Here is a 17,626-nt window from a genome sequence, read left to right as displayed (position 1 = left end):
AGTTCTCTTCTCTTCATTTTTATTGCTTTAGCTTGGTATTTATTTTGTTCATGCAGGGGGCAACACTATAATTTTACAACAGCTGCATTTACCAATCATGGTGTTACTTGATAATCGTCAGGCTGGGATCAGAGTAGGTACCAACTTTCTCAACAGGCCAATACTGAAATGATTACATGTATTACCGTGTTGTCATTACTTTGACATGAATGAGTAGAGGAATATTCAATTTGACTAACACTGTCAAGAACACAATGCTTTTCTTGCAGTAGAATCCAGATGCTATAGTACATGATAGGACTCTCATGATATAATTGCGTATTGACACTAACATACATTTGAAGTAGATAAAGAATATAGTTACTTTTCCTCAGTCTTTGAAAAAATCCATCTGTCATCTTGAAGGCTAGTTCAGTTTGTTAAATAATGAGAAGTTTACAGCTTCTCATGTGAAGAAAACAATAGGTTTCAAGGTCACAATGTATTTGAAGAGGTTTTTTGCAATGGTATATTACTTGAATCCTTTATAGTCTTCTACCAACAATGATTGATCAGTGTCTAGGGCATTGTCCTGTTTGATAGGGCAGTGTCACTGTCCCTTGCCTCTGCCATTCATGAGCAGCCTTTAAACCTTTAATAGTAGTTCCATCTGTTTGGCAATTGTGGGTCTGTCATACTTGTCTTGTCATTTCAATTAATCCTTCATGATTGAGAGAATTCCAGTCAAGTTTGGTTCACAGGTAGACTCATGCAGACAGTCTTTCATAGACATGCCATGTGACCATCTCTATCTCTACCATTATGTCTTTCTTATTGTGGTGTGAAAATTTCAGTACCATTATGTGGAGATATGCATTAAGGGAGAGCTTCTGTGCGCCTGTGTCTATTTTTTCTCATTATTGCTCCTTTTACACAGTTGAAGGAATTTCAAAATTAATACAAATGTTGACCATTATGTATAGATGTGCTTAAAGGGAAATATTTCATCTATCAGTGTGCATCCCGACTCCTCCATAGTTTTTAAAGTGGGTCAAAAGTAGATTATTGTGTCTAGATATGTAAATGTTGTATTGCACTTACCTTGACATAGCAACAGCTGATTGGTTAAAGGAATTTCATTTGAACATATGAATAAAAGGAGATCATCCCTCTGATTCTCAATGTGATTTTTAAACATGCCCATATTGCAATTCCTACTCCTCTGTGTGAAGGGTTTCAGTCAAGTTTGGTTCAAAGGTACCCCATCATACAGTACTGTACATACTGTAGATGTGTATGGTTAGAGATAATCTTTCTGCCTATCTGTCTATCTGTTTATCTTGTCATCAGTGAGGTAATTACTGTTACCATGTTATCAGAATCTCTGTACTATTGGAGGGATTGCAGTCAACCTTGCTGTTTTCCTATGCAAGAAGACAGTGACATTGCTCTATCAAGCAGGACAATGCCCTATAGACTGGCCATATATATACATATGATCAGTGCCCAAGCCCCCTCTCCACCCAAGCTAGGACCAGGGGTTGGGGGGGGGGAGGCAATGTCTGCTGATGATTCAGCAGATAGACCTGTAGGATCCCCCAAACCCCCCGTCCTTATCTCACAAGGATGGTGAGGTTGCAGCGATCAAAGGGACTAACTAGTTTGAATGGAACTAGAACCCCAGTCTAGTGTTCACTAGTCAGGGATGTTACCACATCGGCCACCACAACTCTATTAGAATGCTTTTAGAATATAACTGGTAGAATACATACAGTATATTGCTTCAGTTGCTACTCATAACATTTGTTATTCTCCTGCAAAGAATATCAAAACTTTATTTAGAATATTATATGGATCTTAATACAGTGGAATATTGAAATCTGTGATGATAGAGGGCCAAGTTTTTTGTTTTTGCTAAAAGTTAATGTACAGAATAATGGCTAAAGATTGCATATCATTTCATGTCTGAATAGCAAATTTTGGTTATTAAAAAAAAAAAGTAGAAGCAACTTTTCTCCAAAAACTTCATATTTTGTGAAATTAGGCTTCAGAGTTTTTTGAAGGGATTAATTGAATATTTTCAATATTAATCTTACCCGATAATCATGTAGCTGTCAACTCTGTTGCCGACAGAAATCTACGATCGGGATACGCCAGCGATCGCTATACAGGTGGGGGTGAACACCACAGCGCCATCTGTGGTCAGGTACTCCAGTACTTCTTGTCAACACCACCTCAATTTTTCCTCTGTCGTGCCTCCGGCTAGACCTACATGGATACGCTGTTGATTCTGGAGTTATTGCTCACGATTTGGTGATGTATTTGCTCTAGAGTTTAGCTTTCGCTATTCAGGAAGTTTTATCATTATTTTAGCTAGCTTTTGGAATTAATTTGATTTAATTATGGTGACGAAGAGAGTATGAACTCTCTTTCACTTTTAAATGGCCGACCCTTCCCTTAGCGGTAGTGTTGGTGTCGAAGAGAGTATAGACTCTCTTTCTTAATTTTGCTTAACAAAAGTTATAGATTTATTTTATATCTCTCCGCCTTTTATAGGCCTCTTCGATTAACTTCCTTTTATTATAAACTTATTAAAATTAATTTTTATATTTGTTTATATTCGACCTTTCCTAATAGTAGGCGGTCTTTTCTTGGAACCGAAGTTAATTAACATTGAGCCCGTCATTTCGTTTTTACCTGTTAACATATTATGCTATTTTAATGTTTTTGAAAGAATTTCTTTGATAGTCTCGTACTGTTTTCAAAGTTGAACTAACGTTTTGTTTTGTCTCTGCAGTTTTTGACGTTCAGAACGTTCAACTTGCGCTCTATCGTTACGATAGAGAGAGAGTATTCACGGTGTCACGTTGCAGTAAGAGTAAACCGATTCTAGCGTTTTGTTCATTCTTTCTTAGCTTAAATGGTTTTAATTCTAATAAAGGAACTTTTTGGGAAATCTTTCAGTTTTTTTCCTTTAACAATAATATGTTTTAACGATATATATAATTGGGCTCATCTCTCAGGTTCTAAGTCAAGAGAGAGAGAGAGAGAGATAGAGACGGAGGGAGAGAGAGGAGGATAAACGTTTCGTTCAAGCGGGTAACGTTGTTATCGTTTTTGCTCTTCTCCCTAGTCTCTTTAGGGGAAGAAGGTAAACGTTTCTAGAGTTTTATTCTTGTTCTCAGGCTTTATGCGGTGAGAGATTTTAAACGTAGTTTTTTTGATCTAGTGTTTAGTCTCTTTTCCAGCCACTGAATTATTTATCTTTCATTATGTTTTTCTGTTACATTGTAATACTGTTTTCGCAATTACTAACTTTTAATGAAGGATAGAATTGCGTGTTTCAGGTACAAACCACTTAAAGTTTCGAGTTCAGTGAAATAAGTGCAAACAGAAAATCAAAAGTGATAAAGTGATAAGCGCAAAGTGTTACAGTGTTGCGTTCGAGGGTTCGTCTGTTCGTGCCAGTTGTTCGCCTAGTCTGGGACCTCTTACAAGCTCCCAAGCCCAGGGGAGAAGTAATGTCGAAGGACTTATGGGTTCATCAGGCCTTGATCGACGAACAGACGTTTCCCTCCGTGGTTTCGGGTGTATCTACACACGTTGCCGACGTGATCACCCCACCCACACAAAGACGAGAGAGCCCTTTTATTCCTCGTCTGCGGAAGAGGTTTCTCGCAGAAACCATGGACCAAATCTTGCAACTTTTAAGTGCAAGTCGGTCCCTTCCGCGCAAGTCCAACTCCTAGGTGGTGCCATTAGCACTGGGTCAGTTCGGACTTGCTGCAGTACGACAACTGCACACCTCCCAGAGAGGCAAGGTGGTATCGCAACAGGCAGTAACTCCGTCTGTTGCCGCACCAGCTGTTTTAGACCCTCAGTCTCAACGGACAGTAGCTCCGTTTGTTGTTGTCTTTCTTAAACTCTAGTGGTCTATGCTGCAGACAATGCAGTCTCAGCTTGCGGTGTTGATGCAGGAGTTTCAGGCAGAGAAGGTTAGCACACCTCCTCCTGCGAGCGCTCCTCCACCTCTGCGCAGTCCACCCTGCCAGACGTATGATGTTGAGGCTCCTCCTGCCTCCATGCGTGAGCTGCCGCATTGGGAGTTGCCAGGTACCAGCGCTATGCAGCAACCTCCACTTTCCTTGAGGCAGGAGCCTCATGCTATGCGGCAACCGCCTCAACTCTTGAGGCAAGAGCCTCAACTCTTGAGGCAAGAACCTCAACTCTTGAGGCAAGAGCCTCAACTCTTGAGGCAAGAACCTCAACTCTTGAGGCAAGAGCCTCAACTCTTGAGGCAAGAACCTCAACTCTTGAGGTAAGAACCTCAACTCTTGAGGCAAGAACCTCAACTCTTGAGGCAAGAACCTCAACTCTTGAGGCAAGAGCCTCAACTCTTGAGGCAAGAACCTCAACTCTTGAGGCAAGAGCCTCAACTCTTGAGGCAAGAACCTCAACTCTTGAGGCAAGAGCCTCAACTCTTGAGGCAAGAGCCTCTCTCTGCGCAGCCACCTCCTCAACCCTTGAGGCAGACGCAACTCTTGAGGCAGGAACCTCATGCTATGAGGCAGCCGCCTCAACGCATGCAGCAACCGCATTCTTCCCAGCATGAGCCTCTCTCTGCGCAGCTACCTCCTCAACCCTTGAGGCAGACGCAACTCTTGAGGCAGGAACCTCACAGGAGCCTCATGCTATGCGGCATCCTCCTCAAACCATGAGGCAGGAGCCTCATGCTATGCGGCATCCTCCTCAACCCATGAGGCAGGAGCCTCATGCTATGCGGCAACCTCCTCTACCCATGAGGCAGCCTCATGCTATGCGGCATCCTCCTCAACCCATGAGGCAGGAGCCTCATGCTATGCGGCATCCTCCTCAACCCATGAGGCAGGAGTCTCATGCTATGAGGAGCCTCATGCTATGCGGCATCCTCCTCAAACCATGAGGCAGGAGCCTCATGCTATGCGGCAACCGCCTCAACCCATGAGGCAGGAGCCTCATACTATGCGGCATCCTCCTCAACGCATGCGGCATGAGCCTCATCCCTTGCAGCATGAGCCTCATCCCATGCAGCATGAGCCTCATACCATGCAGCATGAGCCTCATCCCATGCAGCATGAGCCTCATCCCATGCAGCATAAGCCGCACGCCATGCAACATGCTCTGCTTACCTTACAGCATGCTCTACATACAGCATGCTCTGCATACAGCATGCTCTGCATACCTTACCGCATGCTCCTCAGTCACACATCTTTGGTTGTTGCCATCTCACTAGACTGTCAAGCAGTTTCATAACGTTGCCTTCTAGTCTGCTGCTTTTGCACCAGTGAAACCCTCACTGAGAGAACTTAGCTTTTCTCGGATATGGTTCCTGTAGATGAGAAAGTGCTATTCTCCCTCCTTCTGATATTCCCTTGAGGACTCTGTCATTTGGAGAGGAGCCTTTAGCTGCTTAGCCTCCTATGGACTTTTATTTAAGCATAACATGCTTCCAGGGAGGGTAATGGTTCCACTTCAGTCGCTAACCCCGTCTGTTACCACACCTGCTCCCATAGACCTTGAGCTTTGTTGCAAGACATGCAGTCCAAGCTTAGTCCTTGTTAGAGGATTTTTTTTGTTTACGGAGTCAGTGTGTCACTGGGAAGACGTTCAACAACCAGCAGAGGTGACTTGTTGTGACGCAGTGCGGCAACCTCAGCAACCCGATAAGGAGTTGTCTGTACGACCCAGACAGTCTAGACAGCTTCGGGTTGTCGCGGTACTTCCTCGCTTCCCCATGGTTGACAGTTCACAGACTGTGCAGCAGTACCATGATCTTGTGTCCGGCTCCGTCAGACGACTAGCTTTTAAGAGCTCCCACAAGTTGTCGCTGTCTGGAGATTCTCAGATGGACTATGGATCTGACCAAGGAACTGGGCCTCCTGGTCAATTTTGAGGAGTCCCAGCTCGTCCCATCCCAGACCATTGTCTACCTGGGTATGGATCTTCAGAGTCGAGCTTTTCGGGCTTTTCCGTCGGCCCCAAGGATCTACTAAGCCCTAGATTGCATCCAGAGCATGCTGAGAAGGAACCGATGCTCAGTCAGGTAGTGGATGAGTCTAACAGGGACACTTTCATCGCTGGCCCTGTTCATCGAGTTAGGGAGACGCCACCTCCGCCCCCTTCAGTATCATCTAGCGGCTCACTGGATAAAGGACATGACGCTAGAGACGATCTCAGTTCCTGTTTCCGAAGAGAGGAGGTCTACTCTCACGGTGTGAAAGAACAGCTTTCTTCTCAAGGAAGTCTACCTTTGGCTGTTCAGAAACCCGACCGCCGTCTCTTCTCTGACGCATCAGACACGGGCTGGGGTGGGACTTTGGACGGACAGGAATGCTCGGGAACATGGAATCAGGAGCTAAGGACACTTCACATCTATTGCAAGGAGCTATTGGCGGTTCATCTGGCCTTGATAAACTTCAAGTCCCTCCAGCTTAACAAGGTGGTGGAGGTGGACTCTGACAACACCACAGCCTTGGCTTACATCTCCAAGCAGGGAGGGACTCATTCGTGGAAGTTGTTCTAGATCGCAAGGGACCTCCTCATCTGGTTAAAAGATCGAAAGCTCACGCTGGTAACGAGGTTCATTCAGGGCGATATGAATGTCATGGCAGATCGCCTTAGCCGGAAGGGTCAGGTCATCCCCACAGAGTGGACCCTTCACAAGAATGTTTGCAGCAGACTTTGGGCCCTGTGGGGTCAGCCAACCATAGATCTGTTCGCTACCTCGATAACCTAGAGGCTCCCGTTGTATTGTTCTCCGATTCCAGACCCAGCAGCAGTTCACGTGGATGCTTTTCTGCTGGATTGGTCCCATCTCGACCTGTATGCATTCCCGCCGTTCAAGATTGTCAACAGGGTACTTCAGAAGTTCGCCTCTCGCAAAGGGACACGGCTGACGTTGGTTGGCTCCGCTCTGGCCCGCGAGAGAATGGTTCATAGAGGTACTGCAATGGCTGGTCGACATTCCCAGGACTCTTCCTCTAGGAGTGGACCTTCTACGTCTACCTCACGTAAAGAAGGTACATCCAAACCTCCACGCTCTTCGTCTGACTGCCTTCAGACTTTCGAAAGACTCTCAAGAGCTAGGGGCTTTTCGAAGGAGGCAGCCAGAGCGATTGCCAGAGCAAGGAGAACATCCACTCTCAGAGTCTATCAGTCTAAAGGGGAAGTCTTCCGAAGCTGTTCAAGGCCAATGCAGTTTCCTCATCCAGTACCACTGTAACCCAGATTGCTGACTTCCTGTTACATCTAAGGAACGTAAGATCCCTTTCAGCTCCTACGATTAAGGGTTACAGAAGTATGTTGGCAGCGGTTTTCCGCCACAGAGGCTTGGATCTTTCCACCAACAAAGATCTACAGGACCTCCTTAGGTCTTTTGAGACCTCAAAGGAACGTCGGTTGTCCACTCCAGGCTGGAATCTAGACGTGGTCCTAAGGTTCCTTATGTCATCAAGATTTGAACCTCTCCAATCAGCCTCTTTTAAGGACCTCACATTAAAAACTCTTTTCCTCGTGTGCTTGACAACAGCTAAAAGAGTAAGTGAGATCCACGCCTTCAGCAGGAACATAGTTTTCACATCTGAAACGGCTACATGTTCCTTGCAGCTCGGTTTTTTGCTAAAACGAGCTTCCTTCACGTCCTTGGCCTAAGTCGTTCGAGATCCCAAGCCTGTCCAACTTGGTGGGGGACGAACTGGAGAGAGTACTTTGCCCAGTTAGAGCTCTTAGGTACTATCTAAAAAGGTCATAACCTTTACGAGGACAATCAGAAGCCTTATGGTGTGCTATCAAGAAGCCTTCTCTTCCAAGGTCTAAGAACTCAGTTTCTTACCTATTCAGGCTCCTGATTAGGGAAGCACATTCTCATCTGAAGGAAGAAGACCTTGCTTTGCTGAAGGTAAGGACACATGAAGTGAGAGCTGTGGCTACTTCAGTGGCCCTCAAACAGAACCGTTCTCTGCAGAGTGTTATGGATGCAACCTATTGGAGAAGCAAGTCAGTGTTCGCATCATTCTATCTCAAAGATGTCCAGTCTCTTTACGAGAACTGCTACACCCTGGGACCATTCGTAGCAACGAATGCAGTAGTAGGCGGGGGCTCAGCCACTACATTCCCATAATCCCATAACCTTTTTAACCTTTCTCTTGAATACTTTTTATGGGTTGTACGGTCGGCTAAGAAGCCTTCCACATCCTTGTTGATTTGGCGGGTGGTCAATTCTTTCTTGAGAAGCGCCGAGGTTAAAGGTTGTGATGAGGTCCTTTAGTATGGGTTGCAGCCCTTTATACTTCAGCACCTAAGAGTCGTTCAGCATCCTAAGAGGACCGCTACGCTCAGTAAGGAAGACGTACTTAATAAAGGCAGAGTAATGGTTCAAGTCGTCTTCCTTACCAGGTACTTATTTATTTTATGTTATTTTTGAATAACTAATAAAATAAAATACGGGATACTTAGCTTCTTTGTTAACATGTATGCTGGTCTCCACCCACCACCCTGGGTGTGAATCAGCTACATGATTATCGGGTAAGATTAATATTGAAAAATGTTATTTTCATTAGTAAAATAAATTTTTGAATATACTTACCCGATAATCATGATTTAATTGACCCACCCTTCCTCCCCATAGAGAACCAGTGGACCGAGGAAAAAATTGAGGTGGTGTTGACAAGAAGTACTTGAGTACCTGACCACAGATGGCGCTGTGGTGTTCACCCCCACCTGTATAGCGATCGCTGGCGTATCCCGATCGTAGATTTCTGTCGGCAACAGAGTTGACAGCTACATGATTATCGGGTAAGTATATTAAAAAATTTATTTTACTAATGAAAATAACATTTCTTTAATATGTATAATTATGGGCTTTTAGCAGTAATTTTCCTCCCCACTGGAGATCAGAAGGACATAATCATCATAGTTCAGGGTTATTTACTTACCCATGGTGAAACCCTTCCCCTAAATCCAAATATATTGCTCCCCACTTACATATATAAGCTACATGTATCAAATTTTCAAACATGAGCAAGCCTGGCTAATAGAATATATTCTTGTCTGTTTAGTTTTTTGCTGAAGGAAAAACTTAATTTTGGGAGGTGATGTTTTGTTTCTAAGGACTTTCCTGTTATAGGCTAGGACAGATAATCCAATACAATGTACGGTAGCAGCCTATTTTCTGTTCACGCGTCTGGTTCACTTTCAAGAACACTATTAAATACCCGAATTCAGGTTATATTTTTTTTTGTACCTTTTATAACTAATATAATGCATGCTTTAGTAAGTGCCGGCATTCATTTATTGGTTGGTTGTTTACCTTTGTTTGGCAGGTCTCTGGCTCTGCTGTTGTTATGTTCATGCATATCTTCCCTTTTCAGTTAGGTCTTGGTTCATGCTCTCCATACTCTCTTTGCTGTCTTTCCTTCCTAGCATTCATTTTACATTCCGCTATACAGTGATTGCCCTTGACTCGTCTTTTAGATATTATAAGTACTGGGCTCAGCCCGGTGGTTTAAATTTTTCAGCCACAGTTAAGTGATTTATCGGCATATATTTATGGTGGTACTGAAATTTCAATATATAGTCAAATCAGTGAATCACCGGTTAAGGAGGTTTTGCTGTACGTTTAATTTTTATATTGATCTAGTGTGTAAACTTTACGGTATCCTAAGGGTTTTGTGCATACTAGAATTTAGTATCTTGTGTTAGAGTTAAACAACACAAAAAAGCACATGCACATATTTAGTACTGCACATAATGTTAACTTTTGAAATTAGGCTGAATTTTAGGTGTTCCAAAGTTTCTCAATGCATTTGTATATTATGGTGCTTTAGGAGAATTTAATAGGTGGTTTTGTAAAATCTAGCACCCAAGAAGTGATCTGTCAGGTGAGGTAGGAAACACCTTTTAAGTGCTTCTTGATCTTTCTGGACTGGAAATACTTTAGATACTATATACAGTATATTTAAATTATTATTGGCTTCATTATAATTTTTTTTGTCAATGTGTTGTATTTTAAAAACTAAATTAGTTTATCCTATTTTCAGGTTCCTCGGGGACTTTCTGCTACCCATGTTGTCCAGGCCATTCGATCTCGTTTTTTCAATGGCCAGCGGGAGGCTGAGTTTATGTGTGTCTGTGACACACTTAAGGAACATATAAATATTCTGGAAGAGCTAAATGATGCACAAGTAAGTGGGGTTTTTGGTTGTTGCCATCGTTCCATTGATTTTAATTTTGCCAAATTTCAGAGCAAAGAATTACAATATTTCAAAGAGAGACTACTTCATTCCTCTGATTTTTCCTCTTAAGAGGGTTTTGAGTGATAACAGTGATGAGAAGTCCTTTTGTCAAATTAGAGCATTGAAATTGTACTTAAACTGGCCGGACCGTACTACACTGGACCCCTTGCTCAGGTTGAGCCTTATTTGACTCGACATTTGCCTACACATACACCGAATATTCTGGTCTATTCTTTTCATATTTTCCTCTGTCCTCATACACCTGACAACACAGAGATTACCTAACACTTCTTCTTTGCTCAAGGGGTTAACCAACCCACTGTAAGTGTCCAGTGGCTACTTTCATCTTGGTAAGGGTAGAAGAGACTTTACCAATGGTAAGCAGCTCTTCTAGGACACTCCAAAATCAAACCATTGTTGTCTAGTCTTGGGTAGTGCCATAGCCTCTGTACCTTGGTCTTCCATTGTCTTAGGGTAGAGTTCTTATGCTTAAGGGTGCTCTAGAGCAAACTTTTCCATCTTATTTCTCTTCCTCTTATTTTTTTTTGGACATTTTTTATAGTTTATATATGAAAGATTTATTTATGATGTTGTTACTGTTCTTAAAATGTTTTATTTTAATCATTCATTACTTCTTTTGTAGTTTATTTATTTCCTTATTTCTTTTCTCACTGGGCTATTTTCCCTGTTGGAGCCCTTGGGCTTACAGCATCGTGCATTTTTGACTAGCGTTGTAGCTTAGCAAGTAATAATAAAGAAATTTAAACATATGAGGGGCAGTTAAAAATATGTTTTTCAATATTAAACTTAGCCGGTGATTATATAAGCTGCAGCTCTGCTGCCCGACAGAAAAACTCTACGTTCAAAATACGCCAGCGATCGCTATGCAGGTAGGGGGTGTACATCAACAGCGCCATCTGTCGAGCAGGTACTCAGTACTCAATGTAAACACAGAACCAATTTTCTCTCTGTCGTGCCACCGGCAAGACCTACTAAATTCGCTATTGCTTACTGGATTGGTTTTCACATATTTTGGTGAAGTACACATTTCTAGTTTTGAGCTTTCGCTATGCAGGTGTTTTATCTTCATCTCAAAACTTGAAAGAGAGAGAGATCTCGTTTTGGATAGATTTAATTATGGTGACAAGGAGAGTATGGACTCTCTTTCACTTTTAAATGGCCGACCCTTCCCTTAGACGGAAGTGTGTTTAGGTTTAGTAATTTTGCTTAACACGTTATAGATCTATATATTTTATATCTCTCCGCCTTTATTAGGCCTCTTCGATTAACTTTCCATTTATTATAAACATATAAAAATAAATTTTTATGTTTTGTTTATATGCGACCTTTCCTGATAGTAGGCGGTCCTAACTTGGAACCGAAGTTAATCAACGTTGAGCCCGTTTATATCGTATTTAGCCTTTAAAGAATTTAAAACTTTTTAAATTTAATGTTTTATGAAAGAATTTCTTTGATAGTCTTCGTACTGTTTTCAAAGATGAACTAACGTTTAGTTTTTTAGACTACGCAGTTGTTGACGTTCAGGACGTTCAACATGCGCTCTATCGTTACGGAGAGAGAGTGTATCACGGTTTCACTTTGCAGTAAGAGTAAATCGATTCTGACGTTTTGTTCATTCTTTCTTAGCTTAAATGTTTTAAATTCTAAATTAAAGGAACTTTTTATTTGGAAAACCTTTCAGTTTTTTCCTTTAGTCAAATAACATGTTTTTTTGACGATATATAATTGGGCTCTTCTCTTAGGTGCGAAATCAAGAGAGAAAGAGAGAGAGAGATAGAGACGGAGGGAGAGAGAGGAGAGAAAACGTTCCGTTCAAGCGGGTAACGTTCTCGTGTTACTCTCGTCCTTAGTCTCTGTACGGGGAAGAAGGTAAAACGTTTCTAGGGTTTTATTCTTGTCCCCAGGCTATGTGCGGTGAGAGATTGTAAACGTAGTTTATTTGAACTAGTGTTTAGTCTCTTTCCCAGCCACTGAATTTTTTATCTTTATATATGTTTTCTGTTTTTTGCTAGTATTAATGAGCTGCATTATACGACTGATTTCGCAATTACTACCTTTTAATGAAGGGTAGAATTGCGTGTTTCAGGTAGAAATCAGTAAAAGTTTCGATTTCAGTGAAATAAGTGCAAAACAGAAAATCGATAAAGTGATATGCGCAAAGTGTTACAGTGTTGCGTCCGAGGGTTTGTCTGTTCGTGCCTGTCGTTCACCTAGTCCGGGACCTCTTGCAAGCTCCCAAGCCCAGGGGAGAAGTAATGTCGAACGACTTATGGGTTCGAGAGGCCTTGATCAACGAACAGACGTTTTTTCCCTCCATGGTTTCGGGCGTATCTACCCAAGATCGCCCCACCCACACAAAGACGAGAGAGCCCATTTATTTCTCGTCTGCGGAAGAGGTTTCTCGTAAGAAACCATGGACCAAGGTCTCGCGGCTTATTAAGCGCAAGTCGGTCCCTTCCGCGCAAGTCCAACGGCCCTGTTGTAGCCACTGGGTCAGTTCGGACTCGCTGCAGTCTTCCGACGACTGCTCACCTCCTAAGAGAGGCAAAGCGGTACCGCATCAGGCAGTCACACCGTCTGTTGCCGCACCTGCTCTTGTAGACCCTAAGTGGTCTTTGCTGCAGACCATGCAGTCTCAGTTAACGTCATTGATGCAGGACTTTCGTGCGGGGAAGGTTGACACCAACCTCTAGCCTACAACCAACCACGGTTGTGCGTCCTGTGGACGCTGAGGCGACCTTTTGCCGCACTCCAGAGAGTCCCGCCACCCATGCGTTCCAGTGTACCCTGCCAGCCGCATGTTGACGTTCAGCGACGCACGGAACCTTCCGTTGACGTTCGCGAGGTACAACAACAGTCTAAGTTGTTTTGTTTTGACGCGGTGCGTCAACCTCCGCATTCTAGAGTTGTTTTGACTGCTCAGTCTAGACAGTCAAAGCAGTCTCGAGTGGACACTGTACGTCCTCACGCACCTGTTGTGGTTGACAGTTCAGTTGTTGACAGTTCACAGACTGTCAAGCAGTTACATGACGTTGCCTTCTGGTCTGCTACTAATGCTCCAGTGAGAGACTCACTGAGGTAACCTAGCTTTTATCGGACAAGGTTCCTGTAGATGAGGAAGTTGCTGTTCTCCCTCCTACTGATATTCCCTTGAGGACTCTGTCAGATGGAGAGGAGCCTTAAGCTGCTTAGCCTCCTATGGACTTTAATTAAATCATGATGATTTTTTTTAAGGATCTTCGTCCGGATCTTGTAACTGCTGCTCCTCGTTCGCCTAAACGTCAGAACTTACACTAGGCCTAGCTACTTCGAAGCCGTTGTTTTTAAGCTAGTGCTCTCTCGCTCTCCTAGAGAACGTTACGTTGGCTAGGCGACTGGTTTTTGCACCAGGAGGAGTTTTTAGGGATACAGCCTTTGATTTCCCTTCTTTTAAACTGGCTTATAGAGCGAGAGTCTGATATGACACGAGAGAAGTTCTCGGCTTGGGAGTTCATGCCTCTGCCCAGATAGACTTCTCAATTCTGGTAGACTCGCCCTGGCGCCTAGCCAGGAGACGCTCCAAGTTGTTTACAGGTCAACTTCTCAGCTTTTGTCAAGCCTTTGAAGTTTTGCTGTACTATTATGTCACACATAACAAGGCTTTCAGGGATGGTAAACGGTTCTGCCTCAGTCGCTAACCCCGTCTGTTGCCACACCTGCTCCCGTAGACCCTAAATGAGCTTTGCTGCAAGCCATGCAGTCCAAGCTTGCGTCCTTGATAGAGGACTTAAATGCGGAGAAGAACCTTCTGGCCAACAATCTTCCAACCGGTCGGTTGTGCGCCCTGTTGACGCTGAGGTAACCTACTCGCGTCTGCCAGTTGAGGTGGTTCCTCCTTCTGGCCAACAACCTTCCAACCGGTCGGTTGTGCGCCCTGTTTACGCTGAGGTAACCTACTCGCGTCTGCCAGTTGAGGTGGTTCCTCCTTCTGGCCAACAACCTTCCAACCGGTCGGTTGTGCGCCCTGTTGACGCTGAGGTAACCTACTCGCGTCTGCCAGTTGAGGTGGTTCCTCCACCGATGCGACCCAGTGTGGGTTGCCAGTCGCACGTTGACGTTAAGCGACGCTCGGAGGTGGTTGTTGACGTTCAGGACGTTCAACAACCAGCAGAGGTGACTTGTTGTGACGCAGTGCGTCAACCTCAGCAACCCGGTAGGGTGTTGACTGCACAACCCAGACGGTCTAGACAGTTTCGGGTTGACGCTGTACTTCCTCGCGCACCCATGGTTGTTGACAGTTCACAGACTGTGCAGCAGTTCCATGATATTGCGTCCGGCTCCGTCACGCATCCACCAGTGCGACCGGATTCAGCGAGTCAGAAGTTGCCCACTCTGTTGCCGTTTCCTCATCAGTTTCGGATGAGGAACCCTCTGATGAGGACGTTGCTGAACAAGACGATCAGCCCCCAGCCCTACTATCCATTCAGAAGATGCTGAAGAAGGAACGCTGCTCAGTCAGGCTGTGGATGAGTCTGGTAGGGACACTGTCATCCGTGGATCATTTTGTGTCACTAGGAAGACTACACCTCCGTCCTCTTCTATACCATCTAGCTTTTCACTGGAAAAAGGACAAGACGCTAGAAGCGGTCTCGATCCCGGTTTCCGGAAAGATAAAGTCTTGTCTGACTTGGTGAAAGGACTATATCAACCTTAGAGAGGGTCTTCCCCTGACTGTTCAGACTCCCAACCACGTTCTCTTCTCGGACGCATCGGACGTAGGCTGGGGTGCGACATTAGACGGTCGGGAATGCTAGGGATTATGGAACTCGAGTCAAAGGACAATGCATTTCAACTGCAAGGAGCTACTGGCAGTACGTCTGACCTGGAAAAGCTTCAGGTCTCTCCTTCAAGGCAAAGTGGTGGAGGTGAACTCGGACAACACCACGGCTTTGGCGTACATCTCCAAGCAAGGAGGGACCTACTCTCTGACGTTGTACGAGATCGCAAGGGACCTACTCACCTGGTCAAAAGGTCTAGACATATCACTAGTAACGAGGTTCATCCAAGGCAACTTGAATGTCATGGCAGATTGTCTCAGTCGGAAGGGACAAATAATTCCAACAGAATGGACCCTCCACAAGGATGTATGCAAGAGACTTTGGGCCACCTGGGGCCAGCCAACCATAGATCTCTTCGCAACCTCGATGACCAAGAGGCTCCCAATATTTTGCTCACCAATCCCGGACCCAGCAGCAGTTCATATAGATGCCTTTCTACTAGATTGGTCACACCTAGATCTATATGCATTCCCTCCGTTCAAGATTGTCAACAAGGTACTGCAGAAGTTCGCCTCTCACGAAGGGACAAGGTTGACGCTAGTTGCTTCCCTCTGGCCCGCGAGAGAATGGTTCACCGAGGTACTTCGATGGCTAGTAGACGTTCCCAGAACACTTCCCCTAAGGGTGGACCTTCTACATCAGCCACGCGTAAAGAAGGTACACCAAGGCCTCCACGCTCTTCGTCTGACTGCCTTCAGACTATCGGAAGACTCTCGAGAGCTAGAGGCTTTTCGAAGGAGGCAGCCAGAGCGATTGCTAGAGCAAGGAGAACATCCACCCTTAGAGTCTACCAATCGAAGTGGGAAATCTTCCGAAACTGGTGCAAGTCAGTATCCGTATCCTCGACCAGTACCTCTGTAACTCAAATAGCTGACTTCCTCTTATATCTGAGGAAAGAACGATCTCTTTCAGCTCCCACTATCAAGGGTTACAGAAGCATGTTGGCATCAGTCTTCCGTCACAGAGGCTTAGCTCTTTCCAACAATAAAGATCTACAGGACCTCCTTAAGTCTTTTGAGACCACGAAGGAGCGTCGTTTGGTTACACCTGGTTGGAATTTAGACGTGGTACTAAGATTCCTTATGTCAGACAGGTTCGAACCGCTACAATCAGCCTCCCTGAAAGATCTCACCTTAAAGACTTTTTTCCTGGTATGCTTAGCCACAGCTAAAAGAGTCAGTGAGATTCATGCCTTCAGCAAGAACATCGGATTCTCATCCGAAACGGCTACATGTTCTGCAACTTGGCTTTCTAGCCAAAAACGAGCTGCCTTCTCGGCCTTGGCCAATATCGTTCGATATTCCAAACTTATCGTATGGTTGGAAATGAACTAGAAAGAGTCTTATGTCCTGTAAGAGCTCTTAAGTTCTATTTAAAACGAACTAAACCTTTACGAGGCCCGTCTGAAGCTTTATGGTGTTCAGTTAAGAAACCATATTTGCCTATGTCAAAGAATGCTTTATCCTATTTTATCAGACTGTTAATACGAGAAGCTCATTCCCATCTGAATGAGGAAGACCAAGCTTTGCTGAAGGTAAGGACACACGAAGTTAGAGCTGTCGCAACTTCCGTGGCCTTTAAACAAAATAGATCTCTGCAAAGTATAATCGACGCAACCTATTGGAAAAGCAAGTCAGTGTTCGCGTCTTTTTATCTTAAGAATGTCCTGTCTCTTTACGAGAACTGCTACACTCTGGGACCATTCGTAGCAACGAGTGCAGTAGTGGGTGAGGGCTCAACCACTACAATTCCCTAATTCCATAACCTTTTTAATCTTTCTCTTGAAATGTTTTATTATTGTTTTTGGGTTGTCCGGAAGGCTAAGAAGCCTTTCGCATCCTACTTGATTTGGCGGGTGGTCAAAGTCATTTCTTGAGAAGCGCCTAGATTAGGGGTTTTGATGAGGTCCTGTTGTATGGGTTGCAACCCTTGATACTTCAGATCCTAGGGGTCGCTCAGCATCCTAAAATGAAATACAAAATACTTAGCTCATAATAATGTAAACAAGTAATGCTGGTCTCTACCCACCCCCCTGGGTGTGAATCAGCTTATATAATCACCGGCTAAGTTTAATATTGAAAAATGTTATTTTTATTAATAAAATAAATTTTTGAATATACTTACCCGGTGATTATATATTAAAGGACCCTCCCTTCCTCCCCAATAGAGACCCAGTGGACCGAGGAGAAAATTGGTTCTGTGTTTACATTGAGTACTGAGTACCTGCTCGACAGATGGCGCTGTTGACGTACACCCCCTACCTGCATAGCGATCGCTGGCGTATTTTGAACGTAGAGTTTTTCTGTCGGGCAGCAGAGCTGCAGCTTATATAATCACCGGGTAAGTATATTCAAAAATTTATTTTATTAATAAAAATAACATTTTGTGGTGCATGCTAGCCTACAAGGTCTATGTCAAATCATGCTATGTTTATGAAAAATCTCATTGTGAATGCTCATAAACAAGTTGGACGAGCTTATTCTTGATGTCTTGTGTTTCTATTTTCCTCTGCCCAATGGTTGCTTTTCTCAGTTTCCT

The 17,626-nt window shown here is 44.1% G+C and overlaps 1 protein-coding gene across 5 annotated transcripts in view; it reads left to right on the top strand.

Moving 5' to 3' along the window:
• Marf1 (meiosis regulator and mRNA stability factor 1-like protein) overlaps window positions 1–17,626 on the top strand; it is a 123,199-nt gene that overhangs the window by 23,104 nt on the left and 82,469 nt on the right. For all 5 annotated transcript variants that reach the window (XM_068349835.1, XM_068349837.1, XM_068349836.1 and 2 more), the window contains exon 4: window positions 10,056–10,199. In XM_068349835.1, the coding sequence (XP_068205936.1) occupies window positions 10,056–10,199 (144 nt within the window). The remainder of the gene's footprint in view (window positions 1–10,055; window positions 10,200–17,626) is intronic.

Source organism: Palaemon carinicauda, chromosome 26, assembly GCF_036898095.1.
Source record: "Palaemon carinicauda isolate YSFRI2023 chromosome 26, ASM3689809v2, whole genome shotgun sequence".
NCBI lineage: Eukaryota > Metazoa > Arthropoda > Malacostraca > Decapoda > Palaemonidae > Palaemon > Palaemon carinicauda.
Note: the sequence above shows the minus strand (reverse complement) of the source record. Positions and strands in the feature narration are given on the sequence as shown.